At 40.2% G+C, this 23533-nt stretch overlaps 1 protein-coding gene across 2 annotated transcripts in view; it reads left to right on the forward strand.

Moving 5' to 3' along the window:
- Positions 1–23533, forward strand: part of SIK2 (salt inducible kinase 2) — a 130269-nt gene that overhangs the window by 87843 nt on the left and 18893 nt on the right. For both annotated transcript variants that reach the window (XM_015435694.4, XM_005579602.5), the window contains 5 exons: positions 11699–11823; positions 12264–12387; positions 14025–14245; positions 16103–16255; positions 23306–23470. In XM_015435694.4, the coding sequence (XP_015291180.3) occupies positions 11699–11823; positions 12264–12387; positions 14025–14245; positions 16103–16255; positions 23306–23470 (788 nt within the window). The remainder of the gene's footprint in view (positions 1–11698; positions 11824–12263; positions 12388–14024; positions 14246–16102; positions 16256–23305; positions 23471–23533) is intronic.

The raw sequence follows: 23533 nt of genomic DNA on the forward strand, positions 1-23533 counted from the left end.
TGTAGTCCCAGCTACTCAGGAGGCTGAGGCAGGAGAATGGCGTGAACCCAGGAGGCAGAGCTTGCAGTGAGCTGAAATCGCGCCACTGCACTCCAGCCTGGACGACAGTGCGAGACTCCATCTCAAAAAAAAAAAAAAAAAAAAAAAAGATAGGTGAGAGATGTGGGTGAGGTGGAAGACAGGAAGACTAATAAGGAATCTAGTGCAGTAGTCCATTTAAGAAAACATGAGTCTGAACTACAGCAGCAGCAGTAGAGGTTGGTAGAGGTTGAAGGTATGTAAGGGAGATTTTGTTTGACTTGGGTTTTGAAGAAGAGAAAACACGGGTTAAAAGCTTAGCAAAGTTGCACATGGTGGTGTTCTGTCCTAAGATTGTTAAAGAAGAGCAGGGAAACATCCAGATGACAGGGGCTGACCAAGAAATTATTAATTGACCTGTTAGGTTGGATACTCATTGAACTCAGTAAGTTTAGGGACAAAGTAGCTTCCTCGGTTTGCTGTATTATGATATAAAATATAAGGTAAAACCCTCATGTTTATACATCAAACTGATTTGTTTCTGTGCCGTTTCCCATTAGTTTTTGTCTTAGGCAATTAGGGGAAGGCAAATAATTTTTATTCATTTTAAATGTCAATATTGCATATGTTACAGGATATGTAATGGATTTTCCATTCTGTAGTCTTGTGATTTTTTTTCTAATGGGATTACCTGAATAAGACAAAGTGTTTTTAAGTTAATTTGTTATACTCATTTGTGTGTGTGTGTATGTATATACATATATAACACATGTATATACATATATATAAAGATTTGTATCGATTTGTCATTTTTGTTGTGAAAATGTGATGCACGAAATTAGAATGCTTTCATAGTTTACGTGTGTTCACTTCCATTTGTTTTTTCCCCTTCCTCTGCTTTTGGACCTTCCGTTTGGTGTCATTTATTTCACTCTTGTTTGCCAACCTTCTGTAATGAACTTCACTGGGATATTTTGGTTAATGCTCCTTGAAAGCACCGGCTGCCCTAAAATTGTCTTTTTCAGAGAAAGTCTTTCTTTTTTTTTTTTTTAAGTCCTTTGCTCTGTAGAAAGAAGGGGGAAACTCCTGCTTCACCTTTACATTCCCTTATTATCAAAACAAAATATTTGCCAAAACAATAGCTCAAAGGAGTTCTAGGAGTTTTTTGTTTTGTTTTGTTTTTCCAAGGGAACCTTTTTTTTTTTTTACTTTAAGTTCTGAGATACATGTGCTGAACGTGCAGATTTGTTACACAGGTATACATGTGCCATGGTGATCTGCTGCACCTATCAACCCGTCATCTAGGTTTTAAGCCCTGCATATATTAAGTATTTATCCTAAGGCTCTCCCTCCCCTCCCTCCCCGCCTCCCCTCAACCCCCAACAGGCCCCTGTGTGTGATGTTCCCCTCCCTGTGTATATGTGTTCTCATTGTTCAGCTCTCACTTATGAATGAGAACATGTGGTGTTTGGTTTTCTGTTCCATTAGTTTGCTGAGGATGATGGTTTCCAGCTTCATCCATGTCCCTGAAAAGACATGAACTCATTCTTTTTTATGGCTGCATAGTATTCCATGGTGTATATGTGCCACATTTGCTTTATCCAGTCTATCATTGACAGGCATTTGGGTTGGTTCCAAGTCTTTGCTATTGTAAATAGTGCTACAAGAAACGTAAGTGTGCATGTGTTCTAGGAGTTTTTTTAGACAGAGAAAGGTTATAGGTATGTAAATCATGTGCTGTAGGAATTACAAGGTGCTGTCACTAACATCTCAAAAGAAAATGTCAAAGTAAGACACCAAAGAAACTTGCAAACAAAAAACACAGAATATTGCTTTGATGTTATAACCAAGTTTTGCCTGGCTATAGTATGTCTAGTATAATTCTGGCATAAAATATAGGTGGGTCAAATCAGTGCTTCTGCTGTCATTGTGTGATATCTTAGGTTTTTGTTTTGTCTTTTTAGTTTTTATTTTCATTTTTTAGTATCTAATCTTCAAGTCCTTCCAATTTTATAGAAGTCAGGTAAAAATTCAGATTGGTGAAGTTGTTCTCTCTGGTGAAGACAGTGTGATGACTTACATTTAATTGAGCCCTCACGGTTTTCAGGTATTCAGCTAGATTCTTTCTTCATCTTCACAGCAACCTTGGGAGCCACTTAGCTATTGCCAGTTACTAGATGAGAAAGCTGAGATGCAAAGAGATTAAACAATTGGCCAAGGTGACACAGATAATAAGTAGTAGACCTGGAATTCAAACCTAGGTCTGTCTGACCACAGTATCTGTCCTTCTCCCACTACACCATGTTGTCATTTCCAAGCATTCTGCCACTGCTTCCTGAAGGGGTACTCACTAATTGAATTTTGGGGTCCATCATTCTGTGGTTGTATATTTAGTGTCCCTGCTTCCATTCCTTACAAGCAGACATACATACACACACACGCGCGCAGTATAACCAAGCACTCAAATTTTCTTGCCCACACTTAATTCTCTGTCGTCTCCACTATCCTCAAAAATTTTAGTAGATGTTTCTTAAGCTTCTGTTCTGCTCTTGGAGTAAGTCCTGGAGGTTCATACATTTCAAGACAAAAAACAGCAGCAGTGACAAAAAGCTTAACTCTGCTCTTACCTCAAGGAATTAATCAAATAAGAACCAGACCTTTAAGTTAATATAACACAAAAAGATCATTGTTTTCAGGGCCATGAGGCTAGGAGAAAGACTAACTCTGTCTGCAAGAATCAGGGAAATTATTAGCTAACACTTGATTAACAAGAAGGTATTTGTGGTGGGATTGGGATGGGGGAGACAGAGAAAGAGGGAGAGGCATGAGCAGTGGCTCATGCCTGTAATCCTAGCACTTTGGGAGGCCGAGGCGGGCAGATTGCCGGAGCTCAGGAGTTCAAGACCAGCCTGGGCAACATGGTGAAACCCCGTCTCTACTAAAATACAAAAAATTAGCCGGGCGTGGCAGCGTGCACCTGTAGTCCCAGCTACTCAGGAGGCTAAGGCTGGAGAATTGCTTGAACCTGGGAGGCTGAATTGCAGTGAGCTGAGATCCCACCACTGCACTGCACTCCAGCCTAGGCAACAGAGCGGGAGTCAGTCTCAAAAAAAAAAGGAGAGAAGAAGAGAGAGAGATAGAGATTGAGGCTGGGGTAGCTTCCTCAAGCAGGTGGATCCGCACATGCAAAGGCTGAGAGGACAGAGCAAATTGGAGTGGTAAGGAAACTGCAGGTGTTAGCCAGTGAGAATGATAGGAAAAGAGCCAGGAGAGGTAGGCATGGGCCAGATCATTCCACATGCCATAAAGTGTTTAGATGGATTCCAGTGTCTTTAAATAATTTCTCCAGGATATTTATTTTTATCTGTAGATTTTATAACTTCTTGATGGCCCTGATTTTCTTTAAGAATCATCTTCTTGTCTCTGAGAACTCTTAAATCGTAATGGAATCTAACACGTGGGAAAAATAGGGCTCCATGGGAAGAAATTACAAGAACCCTTACAAAGTTATTCCCTCAAATTATACTTTTTTTTGTTTTTTGTTTTTTGTTTTTGTTTTGGTTTTGTTTTTTGTTTTTTGTTTTTTTTGGCTTATGAAAACCTCTTTAATTGCAAAATAAGCTGAATAAATGAACTGTTTTAGCCATCCTGTATATTGAAATTGAAGAGAAGCACAAGCCAAAACTAAGTTTAAATTAAAATATTTTTGTGTTTATAAAACAAAATGGAATAGAAGTATCAAACATGGTTCATTTTAATAAATAACAGAAACATGGCTTTGAGATCAGTTTCTAGGTTATGTTCTCCCCGTGAGTAAAAACTTGAGACAGGCCAGGCACGGTGGCTCACTCCTGTAATCCCAGAATTTTGGGAGGCCAAGGTGGACGGATCACGAGGTCAGGAGTTCGAGACCATCCTGGCCAACATGGGGAAACCCCATCTCTACTAAAACTACAAAAATTAGCTGGGCATGGTGGCACATGCCTGTAATCCCAGCTACTCGGGAGGCTGAGGCAGGAGAATCGCTTGAACCAGGGAGTCGGGGGTTTCAGTGAACCGAGATCGCACCACTGCACTCCAGCCTGGTGACAGAGCAAGACTCCGTCTCAAACAAAAAAATAAAACAAAACTTGAGACACTAATGAGCCATGGATCCACCCACACCAGTGTGTACTCATTACTTCAACCATGAGACCTCCAACCTTTGTAAAAAGTGAGTGTGAGGACATTCACGGTAAGAGGCTGAATGCAAAGCAATATTGGCTTTCAGTAGTTTTAGTAATTGCAGTACTATTTCCACCTAGCTATCTTGGCTCTGGCTATTTAGGCATTAAGTTGAGAATAAATAGATGAAGAATATTTAGTTTTATTCTCCAACTTTCCCAATCTAAAATGTTTATAATAAATACTTAAATAAGGATAAAAATCTATGAATTAATCACACGTTAAACAGGGCTTCATGTAGAGTACCGAGTTGAGTAACAGTGCTGGTGCAAATTCTGGCTGTGCCACTTAGTAGCTATGACCTTGGGCCGATTATTTGCACTCTCTAGGCCTGGGTTTCCATATCTATTAAATACAAATCTGTTTTTCAGGAACAGATTGTAGAGATCGGTGATAATATTGGAGACAGGGAGGCGATGTAGGGTAATAGGTCAGAGTATGGGCTGTAAAGTGAGGATACCTGGGTTTGATTCCCGCCTCTGCCACTTACTAGCTTTGTGACCTTGACCACGTCTCCTGACTTCACTCTTCTCAGTTTCCTTATCTGTAAAGGGAGAATGATGAAAGTTCATATCTCATAGTGATTATTACTTGAGTTAATGTTTGTAGGGTACTTAGAACGGTGCCCGGCACATAGTGCTAGTTAACTGTTTGTTAAATAAATTGTTAGATAAAGCTCCTGGCACCATGTAAACACTCAATACAAGGTAGCTATTATTTGTATTCAATGTATAATTGATTCCATGTGAAAACAAAGCCTTAAAATTTTAATAGCCATATAACCCTCTCAGCATGTTTTTTTAATTAACTAAGGCTTTAAAGCCTTATTAATACAAACCTTTTAGGACCAAGGAAAGTTTTTCACATATTCTCAATTGTCTCTGGTTGATGCAACTTAATTTTTTGCTGAGAGAGACCTTAAATGTAATTAGTATTGTGTAATTAGCCTGATTAGTCTGACCTGTGCATCACGAGTCACTTGCCTTGAGCCCAAGAGGAATGCTTCCTTTCTGATTTGAAGCATTGGCCCATCATTGCTTCTAACAACCTTCCTACTTACTAGATGACCTTGAGTCAGGGTTTCTGTATATATGATTTCAGATTTGTCCCCTAGAACTGAAAAAGGGTAGGAGAGGCAAAGATAGGAAAAATATATTTTTTTTAAGTATTTTATTTTTATTGGAAAAATATTTATTGCAAGTCTTCCATTTGTTCTCCTCCTGCCACTAGCGTTATGTAAAAAGTAAAAAGAGCTTTACATCAAAAAGCACAATGAAACTTTGTATCCTTAAGTCCTACTTAGCATTCCATAGTAAGCTGGGAATATGGAAGATGGCTCAAAGGGTTCGGTTTGGTTTGATATTTTTTTCCCTCTTCATTTCCCTTCCCCTTACTTCATTTAAGCTAAGGAAGATTATTTATTTGCTTCTTAGCTCATTGAACTCTCTGACGGGACAAATAGATGTCTTACATTGGTCAGCAGGATCACATTTCATCTCAACTGTGAGGATTGTTCCCTTCCCTCCTGTCAGATGGGAGAGTGACTGATGTTTGGAAATGAACTGTGCAACTGACCTTTTCTTGCTGGTGGGCAACAAAGTATGCATTGACGTCAGTGTTGGCTGATCCACATTCAGTTTGTGCAATGGGTCAGCTTCATCTCTATCACTCTCCACCTTTCATTTGTCAGCTTTCATTTCCTCATAATTGTCTTCTTCACTCCTATTATAATTACAAAGGATGTGTAACTCTTCATCAAGCCTGGCTAGCTGAATTCTACTGGTAATTTTAGAAACAAGGATAAATTTAACCCTAAAGCCATCTGCTGCTCTGTAGGAGGATTTTTTAAATTATAAATTAGACATTATAACACACTGCTGGAGATTCAAAATTGCCTCAGTGGTGTTGATTCCTAGAAATCATTTACTTTTCCTTAGCTTGAAGATTGGTTTTCAATGTTTTGTTTGTTTTTTTCCTTTTTTAAAAACAAATGACTTAGTTTAACCTAACAATTTTCTTACGTCTCCTATTTAAATAAAAATCCTAAAAGAATTTAGCAAGTGTAATCTTTTGCAACAGTAAACATTGACAAACTGTTTAAATCTTCTGTATATTTTTCACCGCCTCTGTTTCATTCTGTTTTCTGGCTAGTCAAAGAGTGGTCTGGAGACCAGCAGCATGAGCATCACTTCAAAGCTTGTTACAAATGCAGAATCTGAGGCCTGTCCCTAAACGTACTGAGTCAGAGTCTGCACTTTAGCAATTTCCCCAGGTGATTTATATGCATGTTAGTATTTGATTTATTTCATTACTTCATTCCAACAAACAGAATTCTCCATTTTGTACCTGGTTCCCATTAGACAATAATCATCAGAATCAGCTTATTTACTCTATGCAAGACCCTCTTATTCCTAAAACATCATGCCTTTGCTAATGATAATTTTGGGCACTGATAATTTATATAATTTATACAATTTAGTGATGACAGTAATACTGGTTTTTGTTAGGATGATATAGGTCAGTCAGTCAACTTTCAAAATATAGAGCAGAAAACAATAATAGCAGCTCTAGGGCTATGTTCAGATATATCCTTGGTCTGCTGTTGCTGGTTAATTAAGAGATAGAGGACTCAGCTTTTGAGGCCTAGTTGATTTTCATGAGAGTCAGTAACTGATCTGTAATTAAAGACTCTACCCCGAATCCTCTTCTATAAATATTTCAGACCATATAGAACCCAGGTGAGAGAATATGAATACAAATTGGAGAAGACTAAGGAGTCAGGAGGCTAAATGCAATGTGGAATTCCTGAACTGAAAAGGAACACATGACTAAACTCATGAAATGTTAAGTCTGTAGTTTAATTAATAGTAGTGAATCAATGTTTTGATAATTGAAGCTTAGTTTTGGTGATTATACTGTAGGTATGTAAAATGTTAACATTAGAGGAAGCTGGGTGAAGGGTATGAGGAATTCTGAATTTACTGTTGCAACTCTTCCTGTAAATCTAAAAATATTTCAAAATTAAGAGCTTAAAAAAGTCAAAATGAAGCCACATGGCATGGCATAAATGTTTTGTTTATAATAGCAAGCAGAATGTCTGAGGAACATAGCCAAAGTTTTAGGTATTAACTTGCATATCAGAGTTAGAGAAGATATTAAACTAGAAAGATGTTTGCTTTCTATCAGGGCTAGGCTGGATCTGAGTCTGGTAGAGAGAGAGACGAATGCCCAAGTGATTGTTTTCATAATGCTTTCCAAAAGTCAGATGATGATGTGGAGTCTTATTATTTTGTGTTGTTGCAAGACTTCTGTGTTTGCACAGTGGTTGACATGTGTATGGAATGCTGATGTTTAGTGAAGGAATGAATGAAATTGGTTAGTATGATGAAACATGAATATAGTCCATGTCATTTGAATAAATGGTGGTAAGAAATAAACCCTGCATTTTCATATTTCATCCCCCCCTACTCACCCCCCACTTCACAATGCACCTTATGCATTTAGGCAGAAAGCTGCAGACTGGGTGAAGCAAGTTATCCAGATTCCTGTGAAGAAATTAAAAGGCTCTTATTTTTTAGTGACTTTTGCTGCCACTTCTTAACCCTGACAATTATTAACTTCTTCAAAAATAACTATTTTTGACATGCCAGTGAAAGACATGAAGGTAGTGGTTAACAATGAAGCCTCGAAGTAGTTAAACTTGGTTTCTATTCCACTGGTGCAACTTAGTAGCTAGCTGTATAACCTCTGGCAAAATACTTAACTTTATATCCTCACTTTCTCCTAAAATAAGGATACTTCATAGAACTAAGAAGAAATTATCTTCAGAGAGCTTAAGTCAGCTCCTGTCACATAGTAGAGCACTTTTAAAAGAGGTAGGAACAACATATTCATATGGTAAACCTTTATCGAGCAGCTCTTGTCTGCAGATGATATGCTGAGAGTTGGGAGTACAGACTATTGTCCCCTATTCTCTGCTCCCGAGGAACTTAGTCTGATGTGATAGACAGATAAGTAAAATAATAAATAATAATAGCAACGATAGCTTCTGTTTATTGGCTACCTACTGTGTTTCAATCGCAATATAATATCTATTTCTGTTAATACAACTACTTTATGAAATGTAAATATTGTCCCTGTTTTTCAGATGAGGAAACCAAGGCTCCAAGAAGTTAAGTAATTTGTCCAAGATTACATAGCTAATGGAAAACCCAAGATTTGATCCCCAATCTGCCTAACACCAAAGTCTTCCTTAACCCATTCTTCAGATGATTACAAATCCAGTGTTTGGCAGAGGGCAGTGGCTCACACCTGTAGTCCCAGCACTTTGGGGACTGAGGCAGGAGGATCAGTTGAGCCAAGGAGTTTAAGACCAGCCTCCACAACATAGTGAGACCTTGTCTCTACCCAAAAAAAAATAATAATAGTTAAAAAAAAATTAGCCAGGCATGGTCGTGTGAGTCTGTGGTCCCAGCTCTTTGGAAGGCTGAGGCAAAAAGATCACTTGAGCTTGGGAGATGAAGGCTACAGTGAGCTGTGATTCACACCTCTGCCCCCCAGCTTGGGCAACAGAGCAAGACCAGTCTCAAAAACATATATAAATATAACATTTGAAGTGCTTTGACAAGGTTGTAGAAGACCTCAGCACATGTAATATTGTTACAGTTTAGTGAGCCTGTCCTTCAGTGTTTCTTTTAATATTCCTATAGACCCAAGTTTCTATATTCATATTACCTACAGAAAATAGAAATAATTACTTAGTACCATTCCTCTTGTAAGTGAACAGGAAGCTTTCTTTGTGCTAGATTTGTAAAGCAGAGGTTGAAACTGGGCTACCACGGGTCCAGAGAAGCGTTCCTAGCTCTTGTTCTCTTGCCTGTGAAGTGTACCATGAGAGCCTAAGGCAATAAAGAGGCCAGGCCACCTTCTTTACAGGCCTCTGTCCCATTCACTCCTTTGAGTTTATTTCACCAGGTCTGGGGAATTTCAGAATGATGTGACTCTATAAGGGCTCCTGGAGACATTAAAACTTACCAATGGGCCAGGTGGTGGCTCACACCTATAATCCCAGCACTTTGGGAGGCCACGGCGGGTGGATTGCTTCAGCCCAGGATTTGGAGACCAGCCTGGGAAACATAGCGAATCCCTGTCTCTACAAAAAATTTTACAAAAATTAGCCGGGTATGGTGGAGCACACCTGTGCTACTCAGGAGGTTGAAGTGCAAGGACTGCTGTGAGCTGAGATCGTGCCACTGCACTCCAGCCTGGGCAACAGAGCAAGACCCTGTCTCAAAAAAAAAAAAAACCTTACCCGTGCTATTTGGAGAGTATCCTCAATTTACAGGCACTAAAACTCATCCTGTGATTATGGTTTAAAGTGCAGCAATTATTGTATGTATTTCAGGATCTCTGAACACACATCCAAGAGTTTCTTGTGCTGCTTTATCCTGTGAGTGAAATTAACATTTGAACATAGTCCTTGACTCATTTAACATCTAGTCCTTGACTCATGAGAACATCTAGTTTCTGACTCATGGGAACATCTAGTCCTTGACTCATCTGAGAGTGTAGTTTTTCTGGAAAATTAGAAATATATATATCTGTATGTGTCCATATGGGATACGGTGTTCTAGGGGTGGTTAGTCATAGAGGTGGTATTGTGAAGATAAGGCCTTTCTGACAGTCATTTTGGAAAGTGGACTGTGGAGCTGAGCTGAGGTTACTTTGTAAAGAGAGAACTTCTCCCTGGCACCCCCATTGCCTCACACTCCTGGATACCAAAGGCAGACCACAGTGGTGTTCACTAGGTTTAGACTGTATCTGAAGCTCTTTCCCCAGATGTACCGTCTTTTCTCTCTTAAACCCTTAAGCTCCCTCTAACTTTTTCTACCACTCCTATCTACTTTTTTGGGACCTTTTTCTCTGAAAGGCAACAGTTGGTGGTAATGGTTTCACAGGAGGAGGAGAGCTGACCTTTCACGTCTAGTATGCTCTGGCATTTTACATTCTTAATCTCATTTAATCCTCGCAGCATCCTATCTGGGTAGGTGGATTATCCCTACATTTATAGATGTGGAAAAAATAACTTTCCTAGAGGACTTGAAGCTTGAAAGTGATAAAACTGGAAATTAGCTCTAGTTCTTATAACTTCATAGATTGTACTCTTCCACGAAGCTGTAATGATGGGGATCATTACTGTTATTACTGTTACTACTGCTTGCCACTAGTTTTTATGTTAGCAAGCTAAGAGAATGCTTTGCCTAAGGTGCACAAGTATGTATGATCTCAAGGTATGAATGGAGTGAGCTGATTTTAACACATTGGGCCTTTACAGCAACCTGCTGACTAGGTATATTTATCATTTTAACTTTACAGATGGGGGAAACTAAGGCTCACAAAGACTGATCCAAAGTCACAAAGCCAGTCAATCTGTCTGGCAGTGGAGACTCGATCCAGTCTTTCTTGAGCCATCTCTTAAAGCTCACTGTGCATGCAATGCTGCGCTCCTGCTGGCTGGAGAGCCAGTTCCTGTCACTAAGACAGGTTCTTCCGTTAGGAGTATGGAGCAACATAAGACAGCATGAGTATAACTTAACAAAATAATAGGAATTTTTTTCTTCGGTAAGAACATGAGACTATAAAGGCTTAGCAAAAGGGTATAAACTTGCATTTATAACAATACTTACTAAATTTTTAAATGCATATTGAAGGCATCTGAGTAGTGTTTCTAGAGTGCATTCTCTGTATCAAAACCATAGATTCAGTATGGCTAAGATCATAAGAAGAAGGCCATTAACTGTTTTGAACTATAATGCCACTACGATCCATAAATTAGTAAATGAGTGATGGTGATAGGTGGCTTATGGCTGGGCTATATGGCCATCAGATGTTAATGAGCTATTCAGATGGGTATCTGCCTAAAACAGGATATGTGGACCAACACTTACAGGGTTGTCACTTAGGAAACGCTGCACTCAGTTGCCTTCAAGGGTTATGTATCTGGGGTAATGGCAGCCAGACAGTCGGTTATGTTTAGGTGAATATCTTAGAGTTTTACTCATTTGTTTCTTTCCTTATAGACCATTTAAGATAAAGAGCTCTTTAGCAGCCATCGGGTAATTGAAATTCTAAGATTATCAAATACTAGTTGGGTTGTCCACTTTAAGGCTGATTTTCTTTCACATGATATAAAGTCTTTTACCAATCTCTCACTTACTCTCTTTGGGAAGAAAACTTGATTCATTGACACATACATTCAGCAACATGTATTGAGTACTTACTATTTGCTAGTCATTGTGCTAATGCCAGGGAAACATCACAAGATAAGATGCCATCCCAGTCCTCACAGTAAATAGTAGTGATATTGTTAATACAGCATATTATAGAATTTATTACAGAGAAATGCAGTATAGTTTGAGAGCACAGATGAAAGTAACATTTATTTCCATCCCAATAGATTTCGGTTTTGGAAATTTCTTTAAAAGTGGTGAACTGCTGGCAACATGGTGTGGCAGCCCCCCTTATGCAGCCCCAGAAGTCTTTGAAGGGCAGCAGTATGAAGGACCACAGCTGGACATCTGGGTACTGCTTTGCTTTGCTGTGTTGTTAAATGCATCTATAATGATAATACTTGGTGCTCTGGCCCATCTTAGAAGCTCCTGGTACTTAACACATAAGCAGTATTTCATATTTTCCCCATCCACTGGACTATACTTACTCAGAGCATCTTGAAATGGATCCCTCGGAAAGACTCTCTAAGGATAGGTGTTGTCATCCTAATATCAGCAGTAATTTAAAGTTAAGTAGTAATCAAAATGATCAGATTCAAATTCTTTGGTATTTATCATAAGATACTTATTATAGTAGTCAGGGTTTTGGATTTTTTCAAATTCTGAGAAAATAATAAATTCAGACAGGAATTTTTCAGTCCATATGATTTCAAGAGCCCTGGGGATGTTCAGAAAAACAAAGAGCGTTTGACGTTCTTGGTAGAAAAGTCTCTGCATTGTTTTCTTCCCTAGAGTATGGGAGTTGTTCTTTACGTCCTTGTCTGTGGAGCTCTGCCCTTTGATGGACCGACTCTTCCAATTTTGAGACAGAGGGTTCTGGAAGGAAGATTCCGGATTCCGTATTTCATGTCAGAAGGTAACAAGCTTTTCATCTTACTTATGGTGTTTTACAGTGTTAGTGCTCCAAGTGAAAGGCCTAGGTAAAAGCTGCTTTTTTTTCCAAGAGTTTGGGTGCCAAATGAAGTGACTGAGCTATAGGTTAAAAGCTCTAGAAAGAAGCAAACTCCTTTATGTAGGCGAGACAGGTTCCAGCCTTCTACTTGTAACTGAACACACAGCATTTCCCAGATTAACAGCAGCATATTTTCTCATTCATTCTGGGTCTATAAATGTCCCAGGTTTATTTTAGATTTAACGAAGCCCTTTGTAGATACAGACTCAAAACCATTTTACTCCAATATGTAATGGATTTTATAAAATTAAAAATTTTTAATTAAAAAGCCAACTGGCAAAATTCTGCTAAATTCAGATGAGATGCCATAATCCCTGCCTGTCGTGTATTGAACTGTTACCTAGACAGCAGTTAAGTTTACCCCTTAGTTTCATTTTGGTAAAATTATTCTTAACTTTTTTCTTTCTACTAACAGTAGAAATAATACTCTTTGTAGTTAAGAGCATGGACTGTGAAGCCAGACTACCATACTGCCTGATTTTAATCCTGAGTCCACCGGTTACTGGCCATATGACTTTCACAAGTTTTATCTCCTCTCTCTCTGCTTCAATTTCCCCATCTATGAAATGGAAATAGCAATAGCTCCTACCCCACGGGTGTTGTAAGGTTTAATTAAATTAATCTGTCAATCAGGTATGGTGGTTTATACCTGTAATTCCAGTGGTTTGGGAGGCCAAGGCAGGAGGATCTGTTAAGGCCAGGAGTTGGAGACCAGCCTGGACAATATTGCAAGACCCTGTCTCTACAAAAAAAAAAAAAAAAATTTTCAATTAGCCTGTTGTGGTGGCATGCACCTGTAGTCCTAGCTACTCAGGAAGCTGAGGCAGGAGGATTGCTTGCAGTGAGCTGTGATTGCATTACTGCACTCCATCCTGGGCACCCTGACCAAGAATGAGACCCTGTCTCCAATAATAATAATAATAGTTAATAAGCATAATCTATGTAAAGCACTTAGCACAGCGCCTGGCATATAGTGACAGGAGGTTAGCTTATGTGTGAGTGAAGAGCATCATGTCAGCTCAGAGAATATGCTAGTGCTCAAAGTTGCAGCAGTGCAGTTTTCTTGGTGTAGTCAGAAGTAAGTAATATTTTACATACACTTTTCTCGCTACAGTGATATGGAGGAGAGCAGCAGCCCATTGGAGAGCTCTTTGCCTTGCTTACATAGCCTTAGTATATCAGCATTAGATATGACTGAGAATCGATTTACTGTCTGCTTGTTCTAGGAATGAGGCTTATTTATTTTCTTTAGTGGAAATCAAAGTCTGTTTCTAGGTATTTTCAGTTGCGAAATTCAGTAGAAAGTTTCATTTAGCCCAGAATCTGATAGACCTACATCCTCCTGTTTTTCTTAGGTATTTGTTCACCATGTTAACTTGACAAATATAAGTAGCCTGCATGTATTCATTTATTCATTTGACCTTCCATTTTCCAGTAGAGGATACAAAGATTAACACCCTTGTACAAAGTCACGAGTCAAGCAAATAACCCTGAAGTGCAAAGTGGTTTATGTGACTTTTGTAACATTGTGTTTTCTATAGATTGCGAGCACCTTATTCGAAGGATGTTGGTCCTAGACCCATCCAAACGGCTAACCATAGCTCAAATCAGGGAGCATAAATGGATGCTCATAGAAGTTCCTGTTCAGAGACCTGTTCTGTATCCACAAGAGCAAGAAAATGAGCCATCCATCGGGGAGTTTAATGAGCAGGTTCTGCGACTGATGCACAGCCTTGGAATAGATCAGCAGAAAACCATTGAGGTAAAGTGATCAGAGATTTGACTAAAGGTATTTCAGGGTTCTACTGCACTTAGCTACTTGAACTTTCATACTCACACCTGTCATCCTGGTCTTTTAGCACATGTATCCCCAGCGCCTAGGCGTACTGTTCAGTGTTCCCTATTGATGACATCAGACTCTATTTATATTTACTTTTATTCAGCATCTTAAATTCCTTTCTTTGCCCCATCTGCCAAAACATTCGAGAGGAGGCATTTATAAAAGAGTCAGAAAAGGCAAAGATGGAAGCTTAACAAATACAAGGTAGAAAGTTGCTTCCAAGATGAAACATGAAGTTTTACATAGGTATTTAACTAGTTTGTATGGAACATAAATGTGCAGCTAGGCAAAGGGCCAAGCAGGAAACAAGAAGGGTAGGTATCAGGTTTAAGAAAGCCGGGGAATTTAGATTGTGAACTGGAGAAACTAAGAAGGCAAAAACAGGTGGGCTCCTGATTTGGAAGTATTTAGGGGTCATAGAACTGTGAAGGGTCATGAACCTGGAAAATTCCTCTTGGCTTTTATTTCTGTCCTCAAATAGTTAGCATACTCATAGGATATACATATTTCTAATACTTCTACAATAGTAAAAAAGCAAACAGTGCTCTTGAGGAAGAAACATAACAAGAATATCAAATGCCGCCTTGTTTGCTGTGAAAGACCAAGGCTCCATGCTGTACTGCCTTTCCCCTGCCACGTAGCCATAAGTGAAACCAAACTGACTCTCCTGCTTTGCTCACTGTGCGCTCAGGGATGTTTTTCTGTACTTGTCCCTGAAGTGCATCCAGAGCGGTAGCTGGGCGTGCAATTCCACTGACCTGTGATTTTTGCTGAGACGGCTCTGCATCCCGGTGCCCTGCACAGCACCCATGCCGACTGTCAGGTGGAATTAGAAGCCAAAGGAGCAGTTGTTTCCCTGTTCCCTCAGTATCTGGGAAAGCTGGCAGGCTGGAGATGTGAACATTTGGGAAGCAACTTTATTTTCAAGGTTTTAAGAGGGTGGGACTGCAAAAACAAGAGGAAAAAATTACCTAAGAACGGAGACATAGTGTCTCTCAATTTAGCATCCAGATGCCATTCTCCAGCCCAAAATAATCATCAGAAAGTTCTCCACATACTTTAACCATTCACTTCAGAGTTTTCAATGGTTCAGATTTGTGTTGAAGCCATGGAATTAGAGCCTCGGGCTCAGGTTGCTAACTGACCTTACACCGCCGTTACAGCTATGAGATGGGGCCATACATGAGATAATGATGGCATTTTCTCTGACTGGAGAAAAATAAATGGATCTTGTTCATGTAAAAGGGCTGGTCAACCCATTTAAAGGGATCATCATTTATATAATTAATACTAGGCCGGGCACGGTGGCTCAAGCCTGTAATCCCAGCACTTTGGGAGGCCAAGACGGGCGGATCACGAGGTCAGGAGATCGAGATCATACTGGCTAACCCGGTGAAACCCCGTCTCTACTAAAAAAAATACAAAAAATTAGCCGGGCGTAGTGGTGGGCGCCTGTAGTCCCAGCTACTCAGGAGGCTGAGGCAGGAGAATGGCGAGAACCCGGGAGGCGGAGCTTGCAGTGAGCTGAGATCCGGCCACTGCACTCCAGCCTGGGCAACAGAGCAAGACTCCGTCTCAAAAAAAAAAAAATTAATACTAGAGACTTGAAGTTTTCTGCCTTCCAGTCTTAATTTTGGAGCAGCTTTCATCTTGAGACATACTTTGTTTTTCACTCTGTTTTTAACAGCACACGTTTCTTTCCGCTTATTTTTCGGCATGTATAGATCATTGCATTGGTCTTTACGGCTCTTTGCCTTTACCACTTGTTTTTTCTTTCAGTCTTTGCAGAACAAGAGCTATAACCACTTTGCTGCCATTTATTTCTTGTTGGTGGAGCGCCTGAAATCACATAGGAGCAGTTTCCCAGTGGAGCAGAGACTTGACGGCCGCCAGCGTCGGCCTAGCACCATTGCTGAGCAAACAGTTGCCAAGGTAATGCCCCCTTAGCTGAGTGCATGTGCCTGTTCACATGTTCGACAGATTTTTCATATTATACACAGGGTTAGGATTTCACCCTCTACACTCTGTTTTTCTGTAGAGTTTCTGCCTGCCATTCACTAGATTCTCAAATGTTTTAGCACTTTCTCATTTTTAAGGGTTAACTTTATTTCAGGCAGTTTTTTAAAAGAGGTGTTTCTCTTTTTCATCATTCACAATGTTGAGAATTACTGTCACTAGCTTTCACATTCAATTCCATATAACAAATTTTTATTACAGATTTACCATGTGCAAGCTTCTATTCTTAGGCACTGTTGGGGGTAGGATATATAAACTACAGTCATTGCCCTCAGAGACATCACACTATAGAAGTGAAATAAGACAAGATCGTAAACAACCATCATTCACAATAGGGAAAGATGAGTGCTGTAGCAGAGCCAGGGACAGGGGAGAGAGGGGCACAACTGAACAGGGGAAACGGCGTGTAAGACACATCTTCACAGATGGGGAGGACTTGAGTGGTGAGCTGAGGCATTATTGTGAAGAGTTTTGAATGCCAAGGTAAAGAGTTTACTTACAATTCAGTAAGCAACAAGGACCTACTGAAGGCCGCTAAGCTGAAAAGTGATATAATTCTATCCATGCTTTAGGCTAATTAATCTGGTAGCATTGTGAAGGATGTGTCAGGAAGAGAAAAGAAGAAATTTGGAGAGAGCAGTTAGGAGAGTGTTACAGTAGAAACGAGAAATACCGAAGGCTTAAATATGGCACTGTTGGAAGCAGAAAAGAAGGGGCAAGTATAAGAACCATTTCAGAGGTAGACTCTGTATGAAGTTAGCAATGGTTCAGAGATGCAGCTCAGCGTGGTGGTTAGAAGCACCTGGAGCAAATCCCAAATTCTACCACTTCCTGCTATGTGACATTTTAAGTTTCTTAAGTCTTTTTGTGCCTTGGTTTCCCAAGTGTGTAATGGGGATAATAATAGAATGCTATGACAATTAAATTAGTTAATATCTGTGAAATAGCTAATGTTTGTGAAATACTATCTGCCTGGCACATAGTAAGTGCTATGTAAATGCTTGTTATATAAAGTAATAAATAAATATTAGGGAGGAAGGGACAACATGACTTAGAGATGACTCTGTTCTTGAGCCAGAGCCTGAGAAAATAGGGGTAGCATTAACTCAGTTGCTCATGAGGAAGATGTGGATCTTGATCCGAGGAGAGAGGCTGGGGCTAGAAATTTGGGAATCGTCCATGTAGAGGTTGAGATGAATGGTTGGTTAGTATGCTCCATTGACTTTCCTGTCCACTTCTGTGAGTAACTGCCTTTTTTCAAAATAAAAATAAAGGCAGAAGAGTTTTGACTTTGTATTTCTTTGGCAGTTTTACAAAATTTACAGGATTATAATAAAATTTTGCACTGGCATCTGCAGAGTATGTTTTAAAAAAGGAAATTAAATCTTCTTGATTTTAGTAGGTAAGTGGTGTATTTTGTTATACATACTTTATATATAAAATAAGAGTATTGGCTGGGCGCGGTGGCTCACGCCTGTAATCCCAGCACTTTGGGAGGCCAAGGCGGGTGGATCACAAGGTCAGGAGATCAAGACCATCCTGGCCAACATGGTGAAACCCCGTCTCTACTAAAAATCTAAAAATTAGCCAGGCGTGGCAGCGCGCGCTTGTAGTCCCAGCTACTCAGGAGGCTGAGGCAGGAGAATCACTAGAACCTGGGAGGCAGAGGCTGCAGTGAGCCGAGATCCCGCCACTGCACTCCAGCCTGGGTGACAGAGTGAGACTCTGTCTCAAAAAAAAAAAAAAAAAAATGTGAGTATTGATAACAGATGTGAGTAAAATAATGTATCAATATAGTTCCAGATACTTGAGTTAGAGTATCATTGAGCACTTGGAAATCTTCTAAGTTGAATGGTGTTGCTTTCAAGACAGAAAGAAGGAGATAAAATGAAAAACACTTAAGATGTAGTGGAACCCCTTCCTTCTTGCAAATGCCACTAGACAAAAGGATAGGAAGCTGGAAAGCCCCCAGGTCCAGCAGGCTTTCCCTGCCAAGTCTCTTTATTCTTCTTAAACATTACGCAAGTGAGGGAGTGGTGAGGGGTTATATAAACAGTTGTTCCTGAGCACGTGCATATGTTATTGTACACGATATCCTTTCATGTCTAGACTATGAGCAAATTCCCCGGCATATCTCAAATTATATTTAATTTGGCTTAGGGTTCAGATGCATAACATGGCTTCTTATGTTCAATAATTTTTTAATTACCAAGTACTCTGTGTCCTTTATGCATTGACCCAAGTCTCAATGGAACCTACTTAGTGTAACTAAAATGCTTCTACTTCAAATGGAGTCTTCAGTGCTTATTCACATGCTTGCCTGAGAGCCTTCTGGATGCTGAGCAACAGGCCCCTCCTCTCAGAGATTTCACATTTTGAGTTTTAGCGTTGAACTTGTTAAAAAATAGATTTCTGTTTTTATGGATATAAATGTGCCTAAAGTTTTAGTAAAGCCTTCTCACTTTAATTCCTTGATGTTCTAATTTTTTTTAAAGAAGTGGCAAATCACTTGTTTCTTGATATAGCAGCAAGAAGTTGAGGAAACATGATCCAGTCAATACAAAGATAACGTGAGCCGTGGAATCATGCAGACCTCAGGTTCCACACCAAGCTGAGTGACTTCAGGCGAGTCAGCGTCTCTGAGCTCCTGTGCCCTTAAATACAGAATGGGAACAGCAATACATACTTCATTAGATTGCTACCAAGATACAATTGGTTAACCTGTACCAGAAGTTTTGTTCAACCAATAGAGCACTTACATGCCAGGCACAGTCCTAGCCACTGTGGCTTCAGAAGTACCCTGGAAACAGTCGCTCCCCTTAAGAAGTTCATAGCCTAGTTATAAAATACCCATTATGGCCTTGCACGGTTGCTTACGCCCATAATCCCAGCGCTTTGGGAGGCTAAGGCGGGCAGTTCGCTTGAGCCCAGGCGTTTGAGACCAGCCTGGGCAACATGGTGAAACGCCATCTCTACTAAAAATACAAAAATTAGCCGGTTATGGTGGTGCATGCCTATAATCCCAGCTATGCGGGAGACTGAGGCAGGAAAATTGCTTGAACCCAAGAGACAGAGGTTGCAGTGAGCCGAGATCACACCACTGCATTCCAGTCTGGGCGACACAGTGAGGCTCTGTCCCAAAAAGTAAAACATAAAAAAAAATAAAGTACCCATTATTATTATTTAGACAACAGTGGGATTCCCATCTTAGATTTGGAGTGCTTATGTCTGCTGTATAACATGCAGGAAGTATTAGATCTAACTGAGTTCAGACTATTTAGAAAAAATATGTCATGTCTTTGTCTCATACATTCTAACCACTAGTTTTGGTGGAGTTTTAGGGGAGGTTTTGTTTTTGAGATGGGGTCTTGCTGTGTCACCAAGGCCAGAGCACAGTGGCAATCACAGCTCACTTTAGCCTCAACCTCCTGGGCTCAGGCGATCCTCCCACCTCAGCTTCCCAAGCAGCTGGAACCACAAGTGCATGCCACCACGCCCAGCTAATTATTTTTTTTATCTTTTGTAGAGATAGGGTCTTGCTATGTTGCCTAGGCTGGTCTCAAATTCCTGGGCTCAAGTAATCCTCCTACCGTGGCCTCCCAGAGTGTTGGGATTGCAGGACCTGATGAAGGTCACACAATTAGTGAGCCACCACACCTGGCCTAACCACTAGTTTTTAAGAGTCCTTCCACTGCAAGTTTCCATCAGCTGTAAACAAACGAGTAAAACAATCACCTCCAATTCTTTAATTACTGTTTAGAGGTTGCCCTTCACAACAGGTTGTGCCTGTTTACTAGGGCTGCCATAACAAAATACCGCAGACCTAGTGGCTTCAACAACGGAAATTATTTTCTCACAGTCCGGGAGGCTGGAAATCAGGATGAGGGTGCCATGAGGGTTGCTATCTGGTGAGGCCTGTCTTCTTGGCTTGTAGCTGGCTGTCTTTTCACTGACTCCTTTTCTCTGCGCAAGTGTGGAGAGAAAGATCTCTGGTGTCTCTCCCTCCTCTTAATAAGGACACCTGCTGTGTGGGCTCAGGGCCCCACCCTTTGGACCTCATTTAACCTTAGTTACCTTCTTCAAGGCCCTGTCTCCAGATATCAGTGGCTCAACTTGTGAATTTTGGCAGGACACAATTCAGGTCATAACAAATACTTGCCTATTGGAATAGTAACGAGTTTCTCATAGGGAAGAATATTATTTTCATTTTAATGGTTCTGGAAAGCACAAAGTCCAAAGAAGAGATTAAAAGCAATAAACATGTGGTCTAAAGAGTGATCACAATTGGTTGGGCATAATCATTGAGTGTTGACACTCCTAAAGAATATCTTGATAATATCTGCTTCTTGCATTATTAATTGACCATCTATTTATTTAATATTTGCTAATCAACTGTGCAATGCTGCGCATGCTGTTTGTATATTTATACCCTCTGTTGTTCCAAAATGACTCCTTTAGTCCCCTCAGTGATCATAAGACTCCTAAAACCCACCATATTTCCTAGGAAGTGATTGTCACAACAAAAAGCGTTATTCCTTGATGCTATCTGTTATTCCTCTAACCGAGTCCACAGTCAGTTGTAGTAGTCCAGGTTGGATGTGAATGCTGTCAAGGACAATGTGCTACGCTTGGTCTGGCACAGCACCGTCTGGCCATTTAAAGCGTCCAAGCTAGTGGGAGTCAGGGACGGAGCAGCGTGTCATAGTTAGCGCATGGGCATCTCATTTCCATACGGCACCCTCGGTCATGCTTCGCCCTAATAATTTAGACTACCTTCATAGAGAAGGAGCAGTCTACTAAAGCTGGGAAGTAGAAATCAATTCTTCAGTTTTATCCTTTGATTGAAAGGCTAATGATGGGGGTAAGAAGAATGTAGCAAATACACTTTAGTGGGGAGTGTAAATTTTACATAGTGACTAGATAAAAATTTTACATAGTAGCTAGATAATTTAAATGCCTGATTTTGAAAGGAAAACGTTGTTTAACCTCAGAAGTAGCACAGAATATAAGCTTGAGGAGTGACAATACAAGGAAAGCTATCTCTTTATCACTGAATCATGTGCAGTTGTGTATTTGTTTGTTTTGGGGCATCCAGAACATTCTGACACTTTGCTAATGCTACTTTATTCTTTATCTTATACAGTATAGCCAATGATATTAATATTGGAATATACCAAATATAAAGTATGTTGAAAATATATTCAGAGTATATTCAAATATAAAGTATATTTCTAACATACACCCCCATCCTTGAAAATCGTCAATCCGAGATTCTAACTGGGAACCGTTAGTATTTGAGAACGAGACTGCATTCATTTTACAGTCTAATTCTTACATTCTTGTGATCATTCGGAGGCTTTAGGAAGAAGGGGAAAGGAGGAATTAATGTTACTGAGTTAAGGACATTGCATGTTACCTTTTAGAGTCCTGACTTCACTGAGAAGTTGGCATTGTGCTCTCACAGTTGAAGAAGGTAAGTTTCAGAGAAGTTAGGAAACTTGATTAAGGTCATACAATTTGTAGGTGATGGAGCCAGGAATCAAACTCAGGTCTTGGGAGAGGAGAAGCTACAATCTCATACCATTTGTCCCTTTGATTTGTCTGAATTTAAAATTCACCATCCTATAGCCCTTGAAATAACTATAGCCGGAAAAATATAGGCCATCCTTCTGCCTTTCATAGTCTAGTATGATGATTGTTTTCTCAGATGTGGTGCAGTGACTGTTATATTTAAAACACATCTAATAAATTATTCTGGTAGTTTTGAAGGGATGGTGATGAAAGGATCATTCAGCAGCTTCATCTTTAAAATCAATCTTTGCCAATTGTCATAAGGAAAGATTCTCTTTTAAATGATTTTTTTTCCTTTTTTTTTCTTTTTTTTTTTTTTGAGACAGAGTCTCGCTCTGTTGCCCAGGCTGGAGTGCAGTGGCATGATCTCGGCTCACTGCAAGCTCCGCCTCCCGGGTTCACGCCATTCTCCTGCCTCAGCCTCCTGAGTAGCTGGGACTACAGGCATCCACCACCATGCCTGGCTAATTTTTTTTTTTTTTTTTTTTTTTGTATTTTTAGTAGAGATGGGGTTTCACCGTGTTAGCCAGGATGGTCTCAATCTCCTGACCTCATGATCCGCCTGCCTCAGCCTCCCAAAGTGCTGGGATTACAGGCATGGGCCACTGCGCCCGGCCTTAAATGATTTTTTAAAAGAAGCATTTGTAATGCTTGTTTCCCTAGAGTAGTTAACAAAGGAGACATGAGAACAGACTTCAAACCATCAGGAGCTTTCTATAGTGGGTTGACTTCAAAAACATAGCTTGCAGTAAACGCCTCTCCTTCCACTGGGCCAGCAGGCTGAGTCCAGGGTGTGCATCTCCTTAAAGGAAGGAAGATGTTCCTGCCACCCCACGTGACTGCTGCTTCTCTTTCTTCCTCTTCGCATACACCCTTACCAATAAATACATACCATCTCACCCACATCAAAAAGGTGGGTAGGGCAGACAGAGACATAGCACTGACTCCAGCGTCCCTTGTGTTGTAGTTACTTGTGGGTGTGTATATATCTGTCCCTGGTTTAATTTTGAGCTCCTAGGATTTTTCTATTCTTTATCTGTCTGGTAAGTATTATATTTAAAGAAAGCGATAAATATGTTTGTTGAATTGAAACGAGGAACATTCTTGATTCCTCACAAAAGCTAGCTTTCTTGTCACCTGTGTGAAAGTCAAGCATCCCCTCATGAGGCAGAACTGAAATTCTGTACGACCTCTTTCAGAGGAACTGATTGCTGAGTCTGCTTCAGACCACTGCCTGCACCATATGCATATTTCACCAAGTCTTTCTGGAGTTTCCAATAAATAAATATTCAGTCTTTAATTGCCACAGGAAGAATTATTTTATTCTTAGAACTTTGTGTATTTATAGAGAAGGTATTCATGTTCCCAAACTGTCTGTTCTTGCCATATTTACAGGCACAGACTGTAGGGCTCCCAGTGACCATGCATTCACCGAACATGAGGCTGCTGCGATCTGCCCTCCTGCCCCAGGCATCCAACGTGGAGGCCTTTTCATTTCCGGCATCTGGCTGTCAGGCAGAAGCTGCATTCATGGAAGAAGAGTGTGTGGAGACTCCAAAGGTACGGCTGTGTTTGAGAGTCTCGGAACTGGCAGTGTGGCCAGAGATTTCAGTTTGGTCCACA

The sequence above is a fragment of the Macaca fascicularis genome, chromosome 14 (assembly GCF_037993035.2).
Source record: "Macaca fascicularis isolate 582-1 chromosome 14, T2T-MFA8v1.1".
NCBI lineage: Eukaryota > Metazoa > Chordata > Mammalia > Primates > Cercopithecidae > Macaca > Macaca fascicularis.